The 22558-nt window shown below is 52.8% G+C and overlaps 3 protein-coding genes across 8 annotated transcripts in view; 1 reads left to right on the top strand and 2 right to left on the bottom strand.

Moving 5' to 3' along the window:
- The window catches only part of TUBGCP2 (tubulin gamma complex associated protein 2), a 37409-nt gene extending 32218 nt beyond the window's left edge, over nucleotides 1-5191 (bottom strand). For 3 of the 4 annotated variants that reach the window (XM_051618654.1, XM_051618656.1, XM_051618657.1), the window contains exons 1-3: nucleotides 5153-5191; nucleotides 2937-3107; nucleotides 630-758 (exon numbers count right to left, since the gene is read on the bottom strand). In XM_051618654.1, coding sequence (XP_051474614.1) covers nucleotides 630-758; nucleotides 2937-3086 — 279 coding nt within the window. In that variant the 5' untranslated portion in view covers nucleotides 3087-3107; nucleotides 5153-5191. Of the gene's footprint in view, nucleotides 1-629; nucleotides 759-2936; nucleotides 3108-3849; nucleotides 3872-5152 lie in introns of those variants that run through there. The other variant, XM_051618655.1, reaches the window with a different exon arrangement.
- Nucleotides 5192-5261: 70 nt separating this feature from the next.
- ZNF511 (zinc finger protein 511) lies at nucleotides 5262-17639 on the top strand. Of its 3 annotated transcripts, XR_007889450.1 has the most exons (8): nucleotides 5262-5433; nucleotides 5525-5598; nucleotides 6448-6649; nucleotides 6780-6904; nucleotides 8289-8465; nucleotides 10024-10119; nucleotides 10928-11059; nucleotides 17411-17637. XR_007889450.1 is itself a non-coding variant. In XM_051619184.1 (7 exons), the coding sequence occupies exons 1-6, from the start codon at nucleotides 5266-5268 to the stop codon at nucleotides 10091-10093; spliced, it is 816 nt and encodes a 271-aa protein (XP_051475144.1). In that variant the 5' UTR covers nucleotides 5262-5265; the 3' UTR covers nucleotides 10094-10119; nucleotides 17411-17639. The 3 variants fall into 3 exon arrangements, 2 of the variants coding, with proteins under 2 accessions (XP_051475144.1, XP_051475143.1); XM_051619184.1 differs by lacking the exon at nucleotides 10928-11059 and having other exon boundaries at nucleotides 17411-17639; XM_051619183.1 differs by lacking the exon at nucleotides 17411-17637 and having other exon boundaries at nucleotides 10928-12753.
- LOC127384170 (tektin-3-like) lies at nucleotides 15966-22102 on the bottom strand. The gene is made up of 7 exons (XM_051618252.1): nucleotides 21509-22102; nucleotides 20923-21006; nucleotides 20285-20355; nucleotides 19926-20069; nucleotides 18485-18707; nucleotides 17476-17630; nucleotides 15966-16449 (listed from the first exon to the last, which is right to left on the bottom strand). Exons 1-7 carry the CDS (start codon nucleotides 22100-22102, stop codon nucleotides 16233-16235), a joined length of 1488 nt encoding a protein of 495 aa, XP_051474212.1. The 3' UTR covers nucleotides 15966-16232.
- Between the last annotated feature and the right edge of the window lie 456 nt (nucleotides 22103-22558).

Here is a 22558-nt window from a genome sequence, read left to right as displayed (position 1 = left end):
GAGGGGGCCAGGGGGCATCAAAGGGGCAGACTGGAAATGCTCAGGGCGTGCACCCACCACCCACAGAGCACAACCTCCTACCAAGATCAGCGCTGGATCCAAGGGTGGGGATATCTTTTCTACCCCTCCTTCCTCATCTCTGTATCTATGCCTCTGTGTCTGTCTGTCTGTCTCTCTCCTTCTGTCACTTCATCTCTCTCTCTCTCTCTGTTTCTAACCTTATTCTCAGCACATCAGGGTAACATCCCCTCTGATCTTGCTAAATTTTTCTAGCTGTAACCTGTTGTTTTGAGAGCACCATTTTGCTAAGTTCTGTTGGTTGTAACCTGTTGCTGAGAGTGATACTGGTGTGTGTTTCCTTTTGACAAGCTTTATAATCTCACTCCATTTTAAGCTGTGTTTTGTGAAAGCCTCCTGGGTCATTAGAGCACCACACAAAGAATTCCTGAGCTTCATCTCACCAAATAGGTTGTTAAAAGAGGTATTTATACTTAGCTTGGGACCCCAGCTCTAGGGAACTGTGCCCAACTGGTGAGATGTGACTATGACCAGCACTGTTGCTGTACTCAAAATCAGTGCCTTGTTGCTACTGCTGAGTACTTATATCCAGTTCTTAAGGAGAAACCAACCTCTTTGTCTTCTGTGAGTTTTGACAATAGATAAACCAAAGAATCCAGATGTCTCGTATTTTTAGACTTCAGCTCATCATACTTCTTTAAAAAATCTTCTGGTGTTCGAGAAAATTCTGCTATTTTTACCTGTAAAACACCACATTAACATGAAATGTTTAATTTCTGTTATTACCACAGAACTCAGAAGAGGTGCATTGTGCAAGCATGGAGACAAGGTGCAAGCGGCTGCTGTCACCAAAGTATTTCACAGAGTGTCAGAGTGGTGGGGTCTGAAGTGACCTCTGGAGCTGTGTGTTGGCTGTGGTCATTCGCAGGGCTAACTCCAGCAGAGCCTCCAGCCTCGTGGTTATGATGTCATCTACAGGCTTCTTGAGTTCCTCTTCCGTCAGATCCATGAAGTGAACAAAAAAGTCCCCCTGATCCATCAGGAAATAGTGTTTTATGGATCTGCTCAAGAAAATGAAGGGAGAATTGATTCTGCTTTGTAAAGTCCAACCTGATCCATATTAAACATAAAGGAACAAAAGCAATCCAGCCAGCCAGCCTCCTGGGTCTGATCACAAAATGCTCATCTTCCCAGAACAGCCATAAATCACCCATTTGGAGACTCCTCTTTTAGGCATGCCCCCTCCACCCTTCCACCTCTGGCAGGATGGTCTCGTGCAGTCAGATCAGGGCTGCTGCTGTTCTTGTTGGGGGTTTTTGCCTTGAAAAAGGCACCTTAGAAAAAAAAAAAAGGTCTGCAGGACATTGCTGGGTGGAGGCTCACACTGCTACCCTGCACAACAGCCCACCTGGCACCCAGTCTAGACCATCCAAGTGGCAGCTGCCAGTTCAGAGCAGAACCTTGGATTCCTCTAATGAACAACCTGGGATGATTTTTAAGTACTACAGCTACTTAGGGTGACTTCTGCTACAGCAGAATCTTCGGTTTTCACTTGGCACCAGGGCAAGTCAATTGCAGTGTGCCAGGAGCTTCTTTCAGGATTATCTGAGTGCATGCCCAAAACCCACAGAATCATGGAATTGTCACAGTTGAAAAAGACCTCTATGATCACTGAGCCCACTGTCAACACAAGGTGAAAAAACAAAAAAAAAAAAGGAAAAACCACAACCACACTCCCCATAAAAACACCACCACCACACAACCCCATAAAACCCCCCATGCCCACTGAGCAAGTCTTGAAGAGCCACATCTACACGATTTTTTTAATACTTCCAGGGATGGTGACTCTACCACCTTCCTGGGCAGCCAGTGCCTGACCAGTCGCTCGGCAAAGAAATTCTTCCTAATATCCAGTCCGAACCTCCCCTGGTGCAACTTCAGGCCAGCTCCTCTTGTCCTATCACTTGTCCCTTGGAAGAAGAGCCACCTCACAACCTCCTTTCAGGCAGTTGTAGAGAGCAATGAGGTCTCCCTTTGGCTTCCTCTTCTCCAAACTAAACAACGCTGGTTCCCTCAGCCTCTCCTCATAGGACTTGTGCTCCAGACCTTTCAGCAGCTTGGTTGCTCTCCTCTGGACATGCTCCAGCACTTCAATGTCCTTCTTGTAATGAGGCCCAGAACTGACCCCAGTACTCAGGGTGCAGCCTCACCAGTGCCAGCACAGGGGCACGATCACCTCCCCACTCCTGCTGGCCACACTACTCCTGATGCAGGCCAGGATGCTGGTGGCCTTCTTGGCCACCTGGGCACACTGCTGGCTCATGTTCATCCAGCTGTAAATCATCACCCCCAGGTCCTTTTCTGCTGGGTGGCTTTCCAGACACTCCTCCCCAAGCCTGTAGCATTGCCTGGGGTTGTTGTGACCCAAGGGCAGGACATGACACTTGGTCTTGTTGAACCTCATGCAATTGGTCTCAGCCCATCAATCCTGCCTGTCCAGGTCCCTCTGCAGAGCCTTCCTGCCCTCGAGCAGATCAAGACTCCTTCCCAACTTGGTATCATCTGAAAACTTGCTGAGGAAGTCCTCGATCCCCTCACCCACATCATTGATAAAGATATCAAGGAGAACTGGCCCCAACCCTGAGCCCTGGGGATACCACTGGTGACCGGCCATCAAATGGACTGAACTCCATTCACCACAACTTTTTGGGCCCAGCCATCATTTACTCCAATAAAGTCTACACCTGTCTCGGCCATATTTAACCAGCTTCACCAGGAGAGTGCTGTGGGAGATGCTGTCTAAGGCCTCACTAAGGTCCAGGTAAATGACACCCACAGCCCTTCCCTCATGCACTAACAGGTCACCTTGTCGTAGAAGGGTAATATCTCAGCTGCAAGGACAGCATGACAACACTTGCCTTTGCACTGTGGGCAGAGACAGTCGTGGTCACGTAAGGTGTCCGGTTCTTCTGCAGAAGGTCAATGTAGACTTCAGCTCCTTCCCCACCGTGGACACGCAGCAGGCTGAGGAGCTCGTTGACATCGTGGTGGATGCGGAACTCACTCATGCTCCTGCCTGAGGCCACGAGCTCCGTGAGAACCAGAAACAAAGGGGGTGAGTTATTCTTTTACTGCTACAAACGAAAATACACCCTCACAAACACTTCCTGACTATGCTATGAGCCTTCAGGGGTGGCTAAAATATTTGGCTGGAACAAAGAAATAAGCATAAGGGCAGGAGACAAGCAAAACTGAGATAACTGTGCCTGATTTTAACTATACTGGTGCAAACCCCACCCTGTGTAGGATTTTTCAATCTCAAAATCACACTGGTGGTGCAAAAGTGACTCAGTCATTTTAAGAAGTGCTGCTTCGTGTACTGACAGGCTACAGAGAGCTGAAACTGCGCACTTCAGCAGGCTGCCCATGCTGCTGCTGCTTCTGGAGTTATTCAAAAGCAGTTTTTCCAGATACAGGCAACTATATATTATACTGCCCAATTTATTAATGGGCAAGCACCAAATTCTGCAGATTTATTAAAATGATGGCCACAGAAGTAAGAGTCTAACTGAGGCATCATGTAAGCATGGAGTTTAATGTGACACCCTGCACAGATGCAGAATATCAAGCATATGGAGACACTTTTGGTTTACCAAAATCATTGAACCATTCAGGCTGGAACACATCTCTGCAAACCCCGGTCCAGCTCTCCACCCAAAACTGAGTCAAACTAGAGCAGAGTGTGTGGGATCTTGCCCAGACCAAGCCTAGATATCTGTATAGATACAGACTCCCTCATCGCTCAGGGCCCTGATCCTCATGTGGAAACACCTTTTCCTAAGATCCAACTGCGGGTTCCCGCTGGTGACTTTGAGGATCTCGCTGTGCCCCTACCAGCAGTCTGGCCCTGGTGGCTCCAGGACCCCTTTGGGCAGGGGGAGATGCTGTTGGGTTCCCCTTCACCTCATCTTCAGCTGAGCTAGCTCAGCTCCCACAGATTCTCCTCGCGTGCCCCAGCCCCACCCAACACCACCAGACCTCCCCAGGCTTGCTGTAGTTTAATTCTCTCCAGAGGGAGCCCCCAGCCTGGTCAGAGTGTTCCAAACATGTTGCCACAAACAACGTGTTCCTTTTCATTGACCTGCTGGAAATGTCAACACGGGTGAAAATCAGCCCCTTTGCTGGCACAAGGGCACAGAGCTGGTCACACCCCCCCAGCTGCCCAGGGACTCCGGGTCCCCCAGTCACCCTGCCTCTGCTGGCACTGGGGTTATTGTGTCTCCAGGACTTGGTAGTGGCATTTTTCTGATTCCTAAAAGTTTCTGTGAGCACACCTCTCTGGCCTGTCAAGTTCTCTATGAGCACTCACCAAAACCCCAGGCCCCAAACCCTTCCTCCCTATTGTGGAGTCCCTGAATTTGCCAAAAGCCATCCCTGCTGTCGGACACATCAAATGGCACCAGACTCAGCAGCAACGATCAGCAGCAGTAACAACCTCCGGAACCACTAGATCCAACCCCCCTGCCATGAGCAGGGACACCTCCCACCAGCCCAGGCTGCTCCAAGCCCATCCAACCTGCCCTTCAACACTGTCAGGGATGGGGCAGCCACAGCTTCCCTGGGCAGCCTGGGCCAGGGTCTCACCACCCTCACAGGGAAGAATTTCTCCCTCACATCTCATCTCCAGCTCCCTCTGCCAGCTGGAAACCCTTCCCCCTGCTCCCATCCCTCCCTGCCCTTGTCCCAAGCCCCTCCCCAGCTTTCCTGGAGCCCCTTCAGGCCCTGGAAGCTGCTCTCAGGTCTCCCTGGAGCTTTCTCCTCTCCAGGCTGAACGTTCTCAGGAGGGGGCGGAATGAGGAGAGTCTGCAGGAGCTGAGCTAGCTCAGCTGGAGAGGAGGAGGTGAAGGGGAACCCAAAGCATCTCCCCCTGCCCGGAGGGGCCCTGGAGCCACCAGGGCTGGGCTCTGCGAGGAGGGGCACAGCGAGAGCCCCAGAAGCGGCGGCACAAGCCGCAGCGCGGGAACCCAGGGCTGGCCCCGGGGACACAGCCTGTCCCTGCGCCGACGGGCAGGGCCCCGACCCGGGGGCAGCCCGGGGGCACCCGACCCGGGGGCACCCAACCCAGCGGCCCTACCTGCCCGGCCCGGCCCGGCCCGGCCCGCCCGCAGCAGCCGCCGCCGCCCGCGCTCCCCGCCCCGCGCAGGCGCAGGGCCGCGCCTCCCCCGCGCGCGCAGGCCCGTGCCCGCCATGCTGCGGCTGCCGGGCGGGCTGCGCTGCCGCCTGCGGGACGGGCCGGCCCCCAGCCCGGGCCCCCCGGCCCCCCCTCCCGCCCCGGGCCCGCTCGTCCCGCCCGTCCCGCCCTTCGCCTTCACCCCGCGTCGCCTCCGGCTCGGCCCGCACCACCCGCTCCTGGAGGTGAGGCGCTGCCCGCCGGGCCGGACGCCGCGGCCGTTGCTCCCTCAGACCCCGGGCGCCCGCCCACCGCTCCTCTCCTCTCCTCTCCTAGGATGGGGACGTCCACAGGCACCTCTACCTGCAGGGGGTCCTCACCAGCCTGGCCGAGGTGCCCGAGAGACCCAAGTAAGTGATGCGGGGCCCGCGCCCCGGCCCGGCCCGGCCCGGCCCGCGGGGCCTCTCGGTGCGTCCCGCTCCCGCCGCCTCGGCTGCCCCGGCTCGTCCGTGGACTTGAGAGCCCGAGCAGGAGAAATAACTGGAGAGGGAGCAGCCACGAATGCGTTGTAAAGCGGTTTGAAAAGGAAAATGAAGGGATTTGATTTGGAGACCTCGACGTCCCCCTGAAAAAGCCAAAAATCGGTAGTTCGTGCTGTAGTCTGTCTTAAATACTGGCTTCTTGTGCTTGCTGGGTGTCACAGTGTTTCGCTGAGAGTTCCCTATAGGAAGCACAAATTGGGGTTGTAGCTAAACGAGAATTCAAGTGGCAGAGTGTTGTGTACCCAGTCAAAACAGTGGCAGGGCTGTGTGGTACAGACAGCTCTGCTCAGGATGGCTCAGCTTGGGAGGGAATCTTCATCTTCCTTTAAAACTTTACCTTTGTATATAAAACGTAGGAACTACTTCAAAGATTGTGTGAGGTTATTCTGCAGGTGCCTGTTAAACAGTGTTGGCACAAAGTTTTAATCCACAGCTGCAACTTGAAGGCCAAACAGCTTATTTCTCACATTGCTGCTTGGTGTTTATTCTTAATTGAAGCACCACTTCAGAGGACAATAATGTATAGGATGCTCAAGCCATAATGGAAAGTAAGAGTTTCCAGCTGCCAGTACCACCACAACCTTTGTTCCGTTGCATGTTTCATTTCACTTAAGTATTCACAGAAAATGCTACAAATAAATTAAGTCATCTGGAGGGATATATGCAGTTTAAGTTAAGGCTCTGATTTAAGTTGTGTGTGTCCTGATTTCCCTGCAGGGTGTCTGAATTCAGCTGCCACATCTCTGGGTGCTGCCAAGTGTTTGACACTCTGGAAGGCTACGAGCACCACTACAACACCCTGCACAGGAACGTCTGTTCCTTCTGCAAGCGCTCCTTCCCCTCAGGACATCTGTTGGATATTCACATCTTGGAGTGGCACGACTCACTCTTCCAGATATTGGCTGAGAAGCAAAACATGGTGAGTGAAGAGTCACTGTGACCCCTTCACTGGCACCCTTAGAGACTGACTGCCTGGGGAGGGAATCCACCTTCCCAACTGACACTGCTTGCCTCTTCCAGTCACGTCTGTTTTTCCCCCTGCCTTTCAGTACAAGTGTTTGGTAGAGGGCTGTGCAGACAAGTTCAGGAGCAGCAAGGAGAGGAAGGATCACTTGGTCACTGTTCACCTTTACCCTGCTGACTTTCGCTTTGATAGACCGAAGAAAGTGAAAAGGTAACTGCAGAGCTGCCGTAGCACAGCTGGTGTTGCCCTGCAGAGGTGACGTTGTGCTTCTCTGCTGTCTGACTCCCTTTCCCAAATAAGCAAGTTTATGTCCTAAGAGGCTCAGAAATTATGTTTTCTGCTGCTTGTAAGAATGGGTAAACTTGCAAGTCTTTCTGAAGCAAGTCTTTCTTAATGTTGAAGAACATCTTGTTTCGCTCCCTGTGTTGCTCCAGGCTCTGTTCCCTTCATGTGTAGAAGCAAAAGTGTCTTGACTTCCTCAAGTGAAGACACAAAGCCCATCACCTCTCTGTGTTGTTTTGTGCACATTTCCTGCCTTGCTCTCCAACCCTTTGCAATGTTCCTGTTCCTCAGAAGCACAAGTAGAGCAGAGGGAGGCTTTATAAGATTGGTGAACAGCTTTTTTAGCTGGCCACTCATTACACAATCTGTGTTCACAGGGTGAAGAACTGATGTTGTTCAATACCTCATAGACCTGGGGGATAGGATGGAGAGAAAATTCCTTGCCTGTCAGGGTGGTGTGGCCCTGGGATGGGTGCCCTAAAGGGGCAGAGCACTGAATCTGTGAAGTCTTTCACAGCTTGCTTGGGTGGCCTAGTGTGAGCCTTCTAGTCCAGCCCTAGAATCACAGAATGTCAGGGGTTGGAAGGGACCTCTAAAGACCATCAAGTCCAAGCCCCCTGCCAGAGCAGGACCAAAACTAGGGCAGGTCACTCAGAAAGGCATCCAGACAGGTCTTGAAAGTCTCCAGAGAAGGAGACTCCACAGCCTCTCTGGGCAGCCTGTCCCAGGGCTCTGTAATCCTCACAGGAAAGAAGTTCTTCCTCATGTTGAGGTGGAACTTCCTGTGCTGGAGTTTGAATCCATTGCCCCTCATCCTGTCACAGGGCATGAATGACAAGAGGTTGTTCCTGCCTTCTTGACCCCCAGCCTTCAGGTTATTTATAGGCATTAATTAGATCCCCCCTCAGTCTTCTCCTCTCTAGACTGAAAAGCCTCAGGTCTCTAAGCCTTTTCTCCTAAGGCAGGTGTTCCAGTCCCTTCATCATCGTAGCCTCCCTTGGACTCTCTCCAGTAGATCCCTGTCCCTCTTGAGCTGGGGACCCCAGAACTGGGCACAGGCCCTCTGAGCCTGTTGAATGAGTTACACCTCATGGACTGCACAGAGAACCTGGGGACAGAGCTGTGGGCTGTAATCAGCAGGAATGCTGAAGTACCAGCTCCTCCCAGCCTGTCACACAGCTCTCCCGGGGCTGGATGCAGCCCCAGCTCTGTCCCTCCAGGCAGTAACTCGCTCACCTGTTCGATCATGCAGCACCTTTCATTTTCTTTGCTCTGGGCCTACATGGCAGAACATAACATTTTCTCATTTCAGCTGCCCAAAGCATGTGAGCTCTCCCATCAAACAGGGTGCCAGCGTGCCCATGGATGTGAGTGTGGAGACCTCAGAGCCTTTCCAAGTGGACTCCATGGAAGTGGGGCCCAGTGAGGACATGGAGCCTCCTGCCAGCCCTGGCCCCTCGGTGCCAGAGAAACGACTCTTTAAATCCAGGTCTGTCTTGTTGCCATTCATGGGCAAAAACCTCTGGGCCTGGGACTGTATGATCTGAATTGCATGTGCAGTGCCTAGTGCAGCACAGCTTGGGGTGTTTGTGTTGAGGATAAAAGGGACAGGATTTCCATGTGTATTTTAAAAGCCATTTTCAAAAGAGGAAAGTGTTAAGGGAGGTTAGGTTAAGGGACGAAAGGTTAAGGGAGGATGGAGTGTGTGTATGCCATGGAAGTCGTGTCAACCAGTTCCTGTTAGCCATGCTTTCTTCCCAGGGTATTCTAGAATAGTGCAGGTCTGAAGAGAAGAGCTCTGTCCTAAAGGACTCAAACAGGTTTTGTTCCTGCTTTGTAACCCTTTCCCATCTCAGCTGACTCAGGGCAGTGTTTCACTGGCGCTGTTTGTGCTCCCATTACAAGGCAAAAATATAGCAGGGGAACATCCTGCTCTGAATCTTGGGTTTTTGCAAGGCTAGAGCAGCCTTTTTTTTGTTGTTGCTGGTTGTTGGATTTTTTATGTTTTGTTTTTTTTTTTTAACAAAATCTTTCCAAAAAGTTAAAACTGAATTGCCTAACGCTGGCTTGACTTTTGAAACTCCCCCATCATGGGCTGTACAACCTGTATGAGATACAAGTAGCTATCAAAAGGCCACCATACTCATGACACCCCCTGTAGATATTTATAATGTTGATGAGATCCCCTCTCAGTCTTCTCTAGGCTGAACAGCCCCAGCTCTCCCAGCCTTTCCTTACAGGGCAGATGCTCCAGTCCCCTCAGCACCTTAGTAGCCCTGCTCTGGGCTCCCTCCAGTAGCTCCTTGTATTTCATGACCTGGGGAGCCCAGAACTGGATGCAGTATTGCAGAGGTGGCCTCACCAGGGCAGAGCAGAGGGGGAGGAGAACCTCCCTCAACTGACTGGCCCTTGACTCTTCTTGAAGCACCCCAGGATGGCATTGGCCTTCTTGACCACAAGGGCACATTGTTGGCTCATGGTCAGCCAGTTGTCCACCAGGACCCTAAGGCCCTTTTCCCCACAGCTGCTCTCCAGTTGGTCAGTGTGACACACAGCCAGTTGAGTCTGCAGCTTTGCTAGGTTGCGCTTTGCCTGACAAAATCCTGCCCCTAAACAGGTGACATTTTCAACCTCACTGCTTTGTCAGCAGCTTACAAACCAGAAAGAAATTGTCCCTTGACCTTGCTGTGATGCTGCAGATCAAAGGGAGAATTTGCTGCTGAGAGGCCACACTCCTCCTGCTGCTTCTGCTCTTCACAACTGTGATCTCCCCACTAAAAACCACTGCAGCTGCCTAAGGGTGTGTTACATTCTGTAGCACCTTACACCTGGTTCTAAAGAGGGGAGAGGCCTCCAGGACTGAAGTGCAAAATGTACAGAGTAAGTGGGAAAGCAGAGCAGTGTTTCACCCATTTTTTGTGGTGATTCCCATGTCCTGCTCTTCCCACTCTGAGAGCTTGAAATGCTACATGAGGCATGCAGTGTCCTGGTGGTCCTGCAAGAGGCAGGACCTGGTAATCTGTGTTAAAACCTGCTTCCCTTTCCAGGGTCCCATCCACAATTTGCTTTGGACAAGGTGCCACACGAGGATTTAAAGGACCAAGGAAGAAGGTCTGAAGATCAGTGCACCAGAACTGTGCCAGGTAAGAGGGTGGTGGCTGCTGCCACCCCAGATGTCAGTAACAGCACCATAGCCCAGCAGGGACATGCACAGATGCATATGGGGGTCCCACTCCATACTGGGAAGGCAGAAGGAAGAAAATGAGGATTGTGTGGCAGCAGTTTGAGATACATCCGTACCTTGGGAGGTGCTTTGCTACAGTCCCTTTGTGGCCCTGTGCCACCTCTCCTTGGCAGCATTTCAGAGCCAACCTGTGCTGATGTTTATCCTTCCTGAGACACAACAGTCTCTTCCTTGGTCCCTGCTGAAACCACAGTACAAATATATCTTTCTGCCTCTGCTGTAGCTGCTCCATCCCTGGAGGTGTTCAGGGCCAGGTTGAACAGGGCTCCGAGCAACCTAATCTAGTGGAAGGTGTCCCTGCCCATGCAGTGGGGTTGGATCTAGATGATCTTCAAGGTCCCTTCCAACCCAAACTAGTCTGGGATTCTATGATTTTGTGTTTCATCAGGGCCAGGACAGCACTGGGCAACAGCTTTCTAGAGAGATGGCTGCATCCTGCCTGAGCCTGGAGATCATAGAATCCCAGACTGGTTTGGGTTGGAAGGGACCTTGAAGATCATCTAGATCCAACCCCACTGCATGGGCAGGGACACCTTCCACTAGATTAGGTTGCTCGGAGCCCCATCCAGAAATGACAAATGCTGTTCTGAAATCCCAGGCAGCTGCAGGGATTACACAGGCTTTGCCAAAAAACTGCAAGGAATCAGTGCCAGAAATGCAGCAGGGATAATGCACAGCAAACTACACTATGTTCTCTCCTTCTACAGGAAGCCCTGCATCCCCTCAGCTGGCCTGGGGGCAGGTTGTCACCCTTCCCTGCCAGTGTGACTGTTTTAAGATGGCTTCTGAAACGCAGATAAAGAGACCACCTTTAGGAAGGAGACACTGATTTGTTGCAGGTGTGTGCAAAGCTGCGTGTTGGTGCCTTCCCACAAATCAAGCTCACCCAAATGAGATTTTTCAGAATATATTTGTACACAAAACTATAAAGTTCACAAGCGTCCTAGTCCATCCTCTTCAGAGTGTTTGGCTAGTGATTTACATCTAGCTAGCATATGGTTACATCACTTTTTCTGCTATCACACAAGCTCAGGGGAAGGGTCTTCACCTGGGCAGGGGTCTTTTTGACCTGGGGATGGGATTTTTAGTGTTATATTGCCACAATATTGCAAGTTCTACAGCTCTAACTGCCCAAGACTGATTCAGACATCAATCTTTTGATTCAGGTTCTTTGTCATCTCCTGCATTCCTTAGGTCCAATTATCCATTTAGACCTCAGGTCTTCTCTGCCAAGTTGGTGATTTAGGTGAGACACCCTCAGAACCTCTTTATGAATTGCCTTCTTCAAGGCCTGGTTATTGTGGGGTGGCCTTGCCCAGTGCTGGCTGTGGCACTAATTGTGTACTTGACTGCAATGTTAATTGTATATAGAATCATAGACTCACAGGCTCGTTTGGATTGGAAGGGACCTTAAAGATCACCCAGTCCCAACCCCCTGCATGGGCAGGGACACCTCCCAGCAGCCCAGGTTGCTCCAAGCCCCATCCAACCTGCCCTTCAACACTGCCAGGGATGGGGCTTCCATGACTTCCCTGGGCAACCTGTTCCATCTGACAAAACCACAGCATTCTAAATTTTGGAGTAATTTTCCAACCTGAGCAAAGGGAAGGATCAAAATCCAGAGAAAGAGCAGTGTATATTACAACAATTAATTATTCTTTCATTATCTCTCAGTTTTTAGAAGCCAGGACAGCCCCTGGGACAGCACCCAGATGGGCGGTGGGTTGAGCTCCCCATCAATTGCTGGCAGAAGTGTCTCAGGCTTACAAGGAAAGGCTGAGAGACCTGGGGCTGTTCAGTCTACAGAGGAGAAGACTGAGAGGGAACCTAATTAATGTCTATAAATACATGAGGGCATCAGGAAGGCAGGGACAAGCTCTTGTCACTTGTGCCGTGGGACAGGATGAGGGGCAATGGATTCAAACTCCAGCACAGGAAGTTCCACCTCAACATGAGGAAGAACTTCTTTCCTGTGAGGGTGACAGAGCCCTGGGACAGGCTGCCCAGAGAGGCTGTGGAGGCTCCTTCTCTGGAGACCTTCAAGACCTGTCTGGATGCCTTTCTGAGTGACCTGCCCTAGTTTTGGTCCTGCTCTGGCAGGGGAGTTGGACTCGATGATCTCCAGAGGTTCCTTCCAACCCCTGACATTCTGTGAGGGCTGTGGAGGAGCACTGCAGTGAGGAGGTGAGAGGAAATCAACTGCTAGAGCTGAGACTGCAGCTTTATTTCTTGTATTTTTTTTTACCTTTTGGGGGAACATACGGATTCAAGAAATTCTGCTGACTATACAGAAGCTGGAACCACTGACAAAAAGAAAAAAAAACAGAAGGAAAAAAAAAAAAAAAGTGTTGCTCTCTCATTCTGCCCTTCTCCATCTCTCTGAAGTGTGCTCCACTTGTGGTGGAGCTCTGAAAACTGCAAGAGGTTTGCCCAGGGCAGGATGAACATTCAGGTGCCTTAGATCACTTCTATGGGGAGCTAAAATAAAGTGACTTGCAACTAGGTGAATAAATAAAAGGACTTTTTTACAAAATCGTGTTGTAAAGAATTTAAATGAGGTTTTGAAGCCCTGGCAGAGGCAGATGTGAAAAATGAACCTTTCTTTGCTCCGCAGAATTCTAAAATTAGGTTGAGTTGGAGCTTATTTTTCCTTGTCTTTCCCTTTTTAATCTTATCCTGCCAGGAGAAATGATTGAATGGAAATGCAGAGATAGGCTCAGCATGCTGTGATCAGGTCTTGGGATCCTCTTGAACCATGACACTTTTAGAGTTGTCCATAAAGGGACCAGAGAGGTTGCTGGAATGATGTTGATCCAAGAAGTGCACCTGTATACACCCAGTTACTGCCCTCACTAGAGCCTCTGGCGCTGGAGATGCCTGCAGGCTTTAGCACATGGTGGGTGGTACAAAGGTCACACAGTGGCAGCACAACCTGCACTTCCATACATGTTCAGGCCCTCAGTTCCCACCTGGAAATGCCTTCCTTCTTTGTCCCAGACTCCAGGACTCCCAAGTGTCTGTCCTTGCTATTAAAAAAATCACAGCCTTGGGGCTCATGAGTAGCTCTCTGCTGGGATCCCAACCTTTTCCAGCCTGTAGGGAAATCTTTCCCAGCTGGCCAGTGGAGTTTGGCTGCATTCACTGAAAAATCTCCTGGCTGGGTTATTGGCCAGTGTAATTATGGAAGCTACAGGTGCACAAGTTCTTCTGGATTGCTGAGGATAAATTCCCTGTCTGCAGAGCATCTGTGGATATGATGGACACAGCCTGGCTACACACACACGGAGTTACGAAGCCACTCTGGAGAGGTTTCCACATTTCCCAGGGCGGCCCAGTGTTGGAATCCTACTCAAAGATGTCCCTGTGGGGGGAGGAGAGGTTCAGCCCATCGACTGGTCCTGGAAGTCCAGGGTAATCCATCAGGATCTGGAATCTTCCCTACGATGGTGGTCCCTGCAATGGTGTCTTCCCTGACATCCTTCCTCTCTTAACCCGTTTTATACTGGTTTTTGCCTTTCAGGTGGAGCTTGAGGGACTTGAGTCATTCACACCTTTGTCTTGGTTGGTGCAAAATTCTCTTGCTTTGCATGCAAAGGAACAGGCCAGAGGAAAGTCAGAGCACGAGCTCAGTGAGGGGTGGTTGCACCCCTGGAGGGGGGTAGCATTTGGGGTGGAGGTGTGTTTTGGTATTCTAATAAGATTCTAATGAGCCAAGTTGACCTGAAAGACAGCATTCCATCAAAAAGTGACAGACTGTTAGCCCAGGGTATCAAATACACAGCTTCTCACTCCCACAGTACCTTGTGTACCCCCAGACCCCATTGCTAGCACAGGGCATGGTTGTGGTGTCTCCACTCTGCTCTCTGTGCCATCTCTCAGCACACCAAGCTCCTTTGGTGTGGCCAACATCTAGGCTTACTTAGGGAACTACCACAGCACAGACATTTTGCACGTCAGCTGTGTTCCACCCTGAAAGTTTCTTCAGTGCTCTCCTCAAAATGGGAGTATCAGTTCCCTCTGATGCCTTTCCTCTCCTCTCTCTCGGGGGCAGGATCAGCACCGAGCTGCTCCTGGGGACACTGGGGGGTGACAGGGGGTTGGTGTCACCCATCCCCACTAGTGCTGGACTGATGGAGAGAGGGCTCAGCTCTCCCCCGAGGAAGGGAAGGTGTCCCTTGTCCTGCTGGCAGTGGGAGTGCTGACCACCCTGGCTCGTGGTGCCACTTCTGGGGCTTAGACTGATGAGGTGGGATGAGGCTGGAAGCCTGAGCAGGGCAGAAGGTCTGGGCAGGAGTGCCCTCCGTGGGCAGAAAGGCACAGCTTGTCCCAGATCCCTCCTCTCTTCCCAGGGCAGACTGGCCCAAGCTCACAAAGGGGTGTGTGCAGAGCCATGCATGGGCTTGCAGGCAGCTGCCATCTCCTCCAGGCCAAGCTGAGGGCCTGGAGCTGGTGACCAAGTGCCTGGCCAAAAGAAAAGCAAAGCATGTGGTGCAGCAGGCCAGCTCTGTCTCCCTCTGCCCACTGGCTGCTGGCTGAGCTGGTGCTCATTCACCCGAGCTGGGCTGGGGCAACCACAGGCACAGATCCAGGCTGGGCAGAGAGTGGGTGGAGAGCAGCCCTGAGGAGAAGGACCTGAGGGTGTTGGGTGATGAGAAGCTCAACATGACCCAGCACCATGTGCTGGAGCCCAGAAACCACCCGTGTCCTGGGCTGCATCCCCAGCAGCGTGACCAGCAGGGCCAGGGAGGGCATTGTTCCCTCTGCTCTGCTCTGCTCTGCTCTGCTGAGACCCCCCTGCAGGGCTGGGTCCAGCTCTGGGTTCCCCAACACAGGAAGGACATGGAGCTGTTGAAGAGAGTCCAGAGGAGGCCACAGAGATGCTCAGAGGGCTGGAGCAGCTCTGCTCTGGAGACAGGCTGGGAGAGCTGGGGTGTTCAGCCTGGAGAAGAGAAGGCTCCAGGGAGACCTTAGAGCAGCTTCCAGTGCCTGAAGGGGCTCCAGGAAAGCTGGGGAGGGGCTTTGGACAAGGGCAGGGAGGGATGGGATGAGGGGTGATGGATTAAAACTGGAAGCAGGGAGATTTAGGATAGACATTAGGAGGAGATTCTTCACTCTTGAGGGTGGTGAGACACTGGCCCAGGTTGCCCAGAGCGTGGTGCAAGTTACAGCTCTCCAGAGCTGTCCTTGGAAGAGTGGCAGGGCAGGAGATCTGCTTGGAGCTGTGGGATGGAGTCATCTGGGGATGAGAGATGAGAAAAGATGCTCTTAGCTCCTGAGAGCCCCCACACTGGGTCAGGAGGTCCATGGCCTGGATTCCCGAGGGAGGAGAAGGGACTTGAGCTCCTGGCCTTCTGGGATTCTTGACACCTACAGGCTTCAGACTGAGCTGAGCTCTTCTGAGGTTAAGATTTCAGAATGTCTAAGTGACACATGGGTCTAAGCAGACAGCTTGCCAAGTGACTTTCACACTGAACCTCAGATTGAATAAAGACTTATCTCTGTGAAAACTGGAAGACTTGGTAAAATAGGTCCAGTTTCCATCAAGAGAGTCATGGCAGGGCCTGAAGCTAGACTTAAGGACCCATTAGTTTTTCTTCATCTTTCCACATCAGACAGACTCAAGGAAGAAGACCCAGCAGTTTTTCTCCTAAAATCACAGCCTGAAGGGATGGGAATGAATCCCCATGGGTGGATTTCCTCTTAGTCTCACACAGGGTGTTTTCAGCTCCTCTCTGGCAGCCAGGAGAGAGAAATACCCGAGGGAAAAATAATCCCAGTAGAGCATGGAATATAGAAAGGGATAATTTAATTACCAATTGGGGCATTTTGTTGGGAAGTGAAAGTCTAATCATGTAAATTAAGGTATCTTAGGGAAACTGGGAATGGGTCTTAGGAAAACAGCTAATGGGTCCAAGGGAAACAGGGAATGGGTCTTAGGAAAACTGGGAATGGATCTTAAGAAAACTGGGAATGCCTCCCACAACAGGTCCTGTGAGTGGGGCTGGGCCCAGTCTAACCACAGCCCAGCAGACGCATAGTGCTGGGGAAGCTCTTCCTCATCCCCAGGCACTTCTCCCGGTCAATGAAGAGGGAGTTGGCTTTGATGGCCAGGTCATGCTCCAGGACTGACTTGATGTCAACCAGCACTTGCAGCCTGTCTTGGGTGTCTCTCAGCTGCTTCTGAAGGACCTGGATTGTCTTGTCAAGTTCATGGACCTCACTGACAAGGCTGCAAAAGAGCAAGAGCCACTGTTAATAGCCCCCTCAGGGGTGGTTTCCAGCAGATGCTGCTGATGGGCCGTTTGGGCTCAGGGTTTCCCCTATCTGTGTGCTCAGACTAATTGGACCCCCCGTTCCTGGCAGGGGGATGAGCAAGTCAAGGGCAGACCCCCCTGACCCTCAGGGGGAGGCCAGAGAGGCCCAGGCTCCTTTTGCTCTCGGGCTCTGGCCATGCCAGCCACGTCTCCTGGAGCAGCTTGTGCCACCAAGAAGGATGAGCAGCTGTGGTTTCCCATTCCCCTTCTGTTTGGTGGCTTTCTTTGTTCCCCTTCCTGGATTTCCTGGTGCAGGGGCACTCCCCACACCCATGGATGCACATACAGCAAGACGGGAGAGCTGGGAGAGGCTGGAAATGAATGTGAAACAAGCAGAGGCTGAAAGAAAGGATGGTGTGCGAGATGCTGAAGGGGCTGTGGGCTGGGTTTGCTGTCCAAAGGCTTCCCATAGAGCTGTGCCCTCTGGTCAGGAGTAGGAGTGAGGTTCTGAGTGCTATGGGGTGCTCAGGGCAGCCTGCTCCTCCACAGTCCTTGGGGTGCAATCCCAAAAAGCTCCCGATGTCCTTGGAAGGCTCTACCTGCAGTGTCTCCAGGGGAGGAAAGACCTTCCTGCTTCTCCTTGAAGCTTCCCAAAAGGATGGAGCTGAGTGCTCTCAAACCAGCCTGTCAGAGAGTACAGGGCTTGTCCAAGCACATCCAGCTGCCAGGAAGCAGGCAAGAGAAAAGATGAGGTTTACCCAAGAGGGAAAAATCTGGCCCCTGGGAAGTGCCATCAGGCTGTGCCCGACCATGGTGCAGAGCTCTCCCAGCACCCAAAGCTGGGGACACCTGCTCATGGCTTTTGGTTCTATCAGCACATTTATGGAAGGAGTAGTCAGAAAATTTTTTTAAAAAAAGATGTTTTTTGTCATCCAGGGATGCTCCTGAGCAGTCTCAGCAGTAACTCCTCAAGGATCCCCAGCCCTGTGCCCGTGCCTTACCGGAGCTGGGCAGCGTCCCGGCACAGCTCCACGTCGGGTCTCCGGGTGCGCTCCTCCAGCCGGGTCTGCGCCACTTTCAGGGCAGGCTCTTGGTCTCGGATGGTTTTGCGGATGGCTTCTATGCTCGTCTCAATCTGGAAGATTTCCTTCAGTGTCTGGTGTGAAAAGGAAACGTGTAAATTAAAACATATATTCTCAAGTGATCACAATGTTCCACTTATCTCCTGTCTGCAGAAAAAAAGTTCCACAAGCAGAACCTGGGCTCAGGCCACCATCACTCATGGAGGCACAGGTCCTGCAGCAATTTATCCTCAGGGAAAAGCCCCCTTTGCTGTTGCTGTCACATCAGAGGAGGCTTTGAAACAGTGATGGATCTACTGAATCATCAGCTTCCCAAAATTGCTGCTTGCAGGAACTGATCATCCATCAAAGGCAGCTACTGGGGGGGAAGGTTTTGAATGGGTCCTTGTTTGAGGACATGGCCCCAGCCCACAGAGCTGCCAGCCCAGCCTCCACTCAGGTCATCAATCCTGTGGCCAGCACACTGCAGCTTTGCAGCTTTCCCTGAGACCCACCAGTCCCAGAGAGGTGCCCAGCACTGATCTCCACTTCCTCTGCTTAGCAAAGACATGGGTGCCCATGCAGCCAACACAGAGCACTGGCCCCAGCCATCCTGGGAGAAGAAGTGAGCTTGCCAACCTGCCAGCAGGCACCAAACTCCAGCAGAGACTTCCTGCAGGGCAGCCAGTGCTTCTGGAGGACCTACCAGGAGATGCAACCTGCACTGGCATGCTGTCACTGGGATGCACCAGCAAAGCACAGTCTGCCTGGAAATGGAGTTACAGTGCCAGCTCATCCCTCCAACAAGAAAGTCCCCAGTTCTCTGAGTTTCGAACAGAAAATGACACTATAACCAGCTTCTTGTGACAACTGTCCCTCTGCTGGGGCCAGGAGGGTGTTGTCACCAGGAAGTGATGGTGTCACACCCAAAGGGAGGGGTCGGGGCTACCTTGGCCAGGTGGGCCTGGATCTTGCTCTTGGCATTTGCTGTCTCTGCCACGCGGTTGGCGAAGGCAACGTTGGCCTCATTGAACTGGCGCCGCATCTCATTGCCTGTCACCTCCAGCAGGGTCTGGATGTTGTCCCGCAGCTCTGCCGAGGCTGCCCGCTCCCTCTGGGACAGGAGGATGTTGGCATCTGTGAACTTGGCCCACGACTCTGGCACTGAGATCCTGCAGGGGGAAGGAGAGGCCCCCAGTCAGGCCGTGGTGCTGGAGCTGGACATGGGCAGGGATGGACCCTGCCAGGGAGCAGCATGAATGAAATGTAGATTAAACCTATGCCCCTAATTTGGCCATGGGAAACTTAAACATCTGGACACAATTTGCTCAGTAGCACTTTTCAACCCAGGATGTGTCCATGAAGACAACTGTGATCCTTGTGAAAGCTCAGACAAACAGCAGGTTTCCCTAAAAAAGGAAGGTGTTCATCAAAGCCCGAATGTCCCCGTTGGAGGCAGTTCAGTGCCAAGTGATTCCCAGCATCCCAACAACCCACAGGTCGTGGTCAGTGCCTTTTGCTCACACCCAGTTTTCCACCCAACTGAAGGGGCAGGAGACAAACTCCACCCCCTGTCTGTTCACTCAGAGTGAAGTTCACACCTGTGCACTCATCCAGAACGAGGGCAACAAAAGGCTGAGTTGCCACATGAGCTCCATTCAAAACACTGATCTTTGACATGTTTTCCTCCCCTCTGAATTTCAGTGTTGATCCTTCACAATTCATTGACTGGTCTCAATATGTCTGAGCTCTACTGGGAATAATTATTTCACCAGTAGAAGAACTGAATCAGTCTGTTCCCCCCTCTGACCCACAGGCATCTGTGCCACCAGCAGATTTATTCCCTAAGCCCTTTGCCCCTGGGGGTATATCTCTGCAAGTTCTGGTTTAGGCCATTCCCTGCAGAGCCAAAACCAACATCCTGGTGCCAACAGCAGCTGATCTTGGCCCCAGGACCACGCTTCCTCTTTCTTTATCTTCGGTGTCATTTTGGCTCCCTACCAGGCCCTCTCCACTCAAGAGGGAGCCCCCAGACCTAATGTCAATGAAGAGCACCCAGGCGAGTACTGACACGGCTTAGAAGAGATGCATGAACCCAGTGAGCTGAGCAGAGGTGCTGCCCTGAACCCACGTCCGCGCTGATCTCTTGGCTCTGATAGAACGTGATGAGGTGGGGCTCACTTTCCCCCTCTGGATGTTGGGCACCCAGCTGGAAGCAGAGGGTTATGCTCCCTTGGTGGTAACTGCAGAGCAATGGCCCCTCTGAGATGGATGTCTCCAGGGGGGAGGGACATGCCATGCATAGACATTTTCCTTTAGAGTGTCTGGGGACAAGCAGCTCCTGGCAGGGAGAGGCCCTGCACCCCGGGGACAGCTCGACCTGCACTCACGTGTCATCGACCTTCTCCACCCCTTGGTAGTAGCTGATGCCATCAGAGGTGTTCCTCAGCTGGTGGCACTTCTGGTCGATGCTGTGGGCTGTCTGCTTGTTGGCCAGGTCCCTCTCCACCTCGTGCTGGGCCGCCCTGTTGGACCTTCAACACACCAAGAGCCGCGTCCCCGGGGCTGTCGGGGGGATCGGCTTCCTCCCCATCCCGCTCCCGCAGCTCCCAGCAATCCCTGCCCCTTCCCAGGGAGCCTGCAGGGCTTTACCCCTGCAGGGAGTGGTACAGGGGGGTCTGCTGGGGCTTTTCATCACCCCTGCAGGAGCCCACCTGCCCTGGGTGGGAGATGAGCAGCTGCTCCTTACTTGAGCTGGCCTTTCGCCTTCTGCAGGATCTGCCGCATCCTCTCCTGGCAGGACCTGATAACATTGATTTCCTGTGCAAAGGAAAGCACAACCCCTGCGTGTCCACACTCCATCCTCCTGGTCTCCCTCGTCCCCTCAGCCCCTCCAAGCCTGCACACAGCAAGAACCTGCCTGCTTGTCCCTCTGCCCCAGGCACCCTGCAGCGAGGGCCGTGTCCCCAGCCGCCCGCTGAGCCTGTGCTCAGGGAGGGGACAGGAGGAGCTGCAGCCCCAGCCCCAGCCTCTGCCTTCCCTTCTGGGGGTGACAAATACTGCTTCAGCTTGACACCAGCACCACGGCTGGTGGGTCCCACTGCCTGGGCAGGGACAGATCCTGACCTGGTATCAACAGGCCTGGGTAGTTCCCTGCCCCAGCAGCATCTCGCACCCCCAGCCCCAGATCTGCCCTCTTTGCTCCCAACACACAGACCCTGCTCCCTCGGGGCTCGGAAAGGCAGGACGGCCCCACAACCTGCCCGAGAGAGGGACACGGGATCCTGCTGTGTCACACCTGCCAGTCAGGGAGCAAGGCTGCAAAACCTAGTTAGGCTAGTTTAGGTAAAAATAACTCAAAGGCGTGGTCTGAGGTGCCTGACTTACTGCCAGGAGCTGCTCTTCCACCTCGTCATGCACCAGGTCGATGCCCAGCCTCTTCTCCCGGTGCAGCAGGCACTCCTGAGCGACCTGTTGGGGACACGCCATCACTGCTGGCTGCAGGACCTGCATCCCAAGTCATGTAGGAGAAGAAAGGGTAGGTGGGCACAGAAATGGCAGCAGGGGAAGAAGCGCCAGGGCAGCTGGTTTGGCTGACAAGGAGCAGCCCAGCTGCCACATCAGCTTTAAACCAACATGAGGGAGCAACACGTCCCTGGTGCCACCAAGCTGAACTCAGGGACCTGTGCCACCATTGGTGCTCTCCTCACCGAACCCTCGTGGTAAGACATGGGCTTTTGTCTCCCAAACCAGGATTGTGGACATTTATGTAAATATCTGGTTGAGCAAATACGGTTCTGGTGAGCTCAGCATGTGCTGATGCAGCAGATGGGCAGGGAGCTGCTGTTGCTAACTGAACTAGTGACCACTTCACAAAACCTCTCTAGGCCTCAGGGAGCTGCACAGACACAGGAGAGGCCTTTGAAGGCTGTGGGTGGTTCAGCACAGGCCATAGCTCTGACACGGGGCTGACCTGGAGAGGGGCCTCTGTCTGGGCCAGGGCTCGTTCCAGCCCTCTCTTCACTTCCATGAGTGCATTGGTCTCCCCAACCATCTTGTCCAGCTCACAGCACAGCTCTGATTTCCAAAATCCAATATCCTGGACACGTTCGCCCAGGTTTTTGGTGCTCTCCTGTTGGTTTTTATTTGTCTGGTGGCATTTCTCCTGGATCAAGCGGGTGGTATCAGCTCTCAGGTGCTCTGCATCACGCTGGGAAGTAGCGGACTCCTTGTAGCTGCTGCGGTTGGACTTGCACCAGTCATCAGGGGTGTACCTGGTGCAGAGGGTTGTTTGGTTGGAAATAGGAGGAAGCTTCGTGCTGGAGGTTAACTCCCGGGAGTCACTGGAAGAGGGAGCCATGGTTGGGTTGATGGCAGCGGTTTTATAGTAGGTGCTGGGCATCCAGGGAAGGCTGGAGCAGTGAGCCAAGGGGTAGTAAGGGAAACGGTTCTTGTAGCTGGAAGTCATGGTGTGGATGGCAGGCAGAAACTTGTTTGGTGTTGATTTTGCATGGGCAAATGTTGCCATTAAGGGAGAGCCAACCAGCCCTGTTCTTGAACCCTCCATTTCGGTACGTGTCCTGCACCAAGGAGACAGAAGAAGACAACAACTCACTCAGCTGCTGCACTCGTGTCACTTCTTACACCAACACATGCAGCTGATCATGCCAACTGTGATGCCTTGGTTGTTAGTGTCTAGCACTGGGTCTTGAAATGTGGAGTAAAACAACTCGTGGCTGCTTGGGAGAGCGACAGATCTACTGCCTTCATTTTCCCCAGGTCTGCCAAGCTGCTCTTGCTGATTCTCTGCTGTTTGTCCCTTTTGCCCAGCCCACCTGCTGATCTCCAGGTGCCATTTGCTCCTTCAGAGTTCCACTGTTAGCCCCAATAGCTGGGGACACATGGCTGTGACCACGCCAGCACCAGTTCTGGGCAAGGGGCTCCATCCTCAGCAGCTCCACTTGCATGAAGTGCCTGAGTGAGGAAGCTGCAGTGGGCTGAGGTCTGCAGGACTATATGCAAA

Source organism: Apus apus, chromosome 4, assembly GCF_020740795.1.
Source record: "Apus apus isolate bApuApu2 chromosome 4, bApuApu2.pri.cur, whole genome shotgun sequence".
NCBI lineage: Eukaryota > Metazoa > Chordata > Aves > Apodiformes > Apodidae > Apus > Apus apus.
This window is presented reverse-complemented; position numbering and strand designations above follow the sequence as displayed.

Bases quoted from the DNA above. Each gene is read 5' to 3' on its own strand.
- ZNF511 (XM_051619184.1), top strand. From the start codon at position 5,266: ATGCTGCGGCTGCCGGGCGGGCTGCGCTGCCGCCTGCGGGACGGGCCG. The intron at 6,905-8,288 runs GTAACTGCAGAG...TTCTCATTTCAG, and splicing joins AGACCGAAGAAAGTGAAAAG to CTGCCCAAAGCATGTGAGCT. The intron at 8,466-10,023 runs GTCTGTCTTGTT...TTCCCTTTCCAG, and splicing joins AAACGACTCTTTAAATCCAG to GGTCCCATCCACAATTTGCT.
- LOC127384170 (XM_051618252.1), bottom strand. From the start codon at position 22,102: ATGGAGGGTTCAAGAACAGGGCTGGTTGGCTCTCCCTTAATGGCAACA. The intron at 21,007-21,508 runs GTCAGCCCCGTG...TGTCCCCAACAG, and splicing joins AGACAGAGGCCCCTCTCCAG to GTCGCTCAGGAGTGCCTGCT. The intron at 20,356-20,922 runs GTAAGTCAGGCA...TCCTTTGCACAG, and splicing joins TGGAAGAGCAGCTCCTGGCA to GAAATCAATGTTATCAGGTC.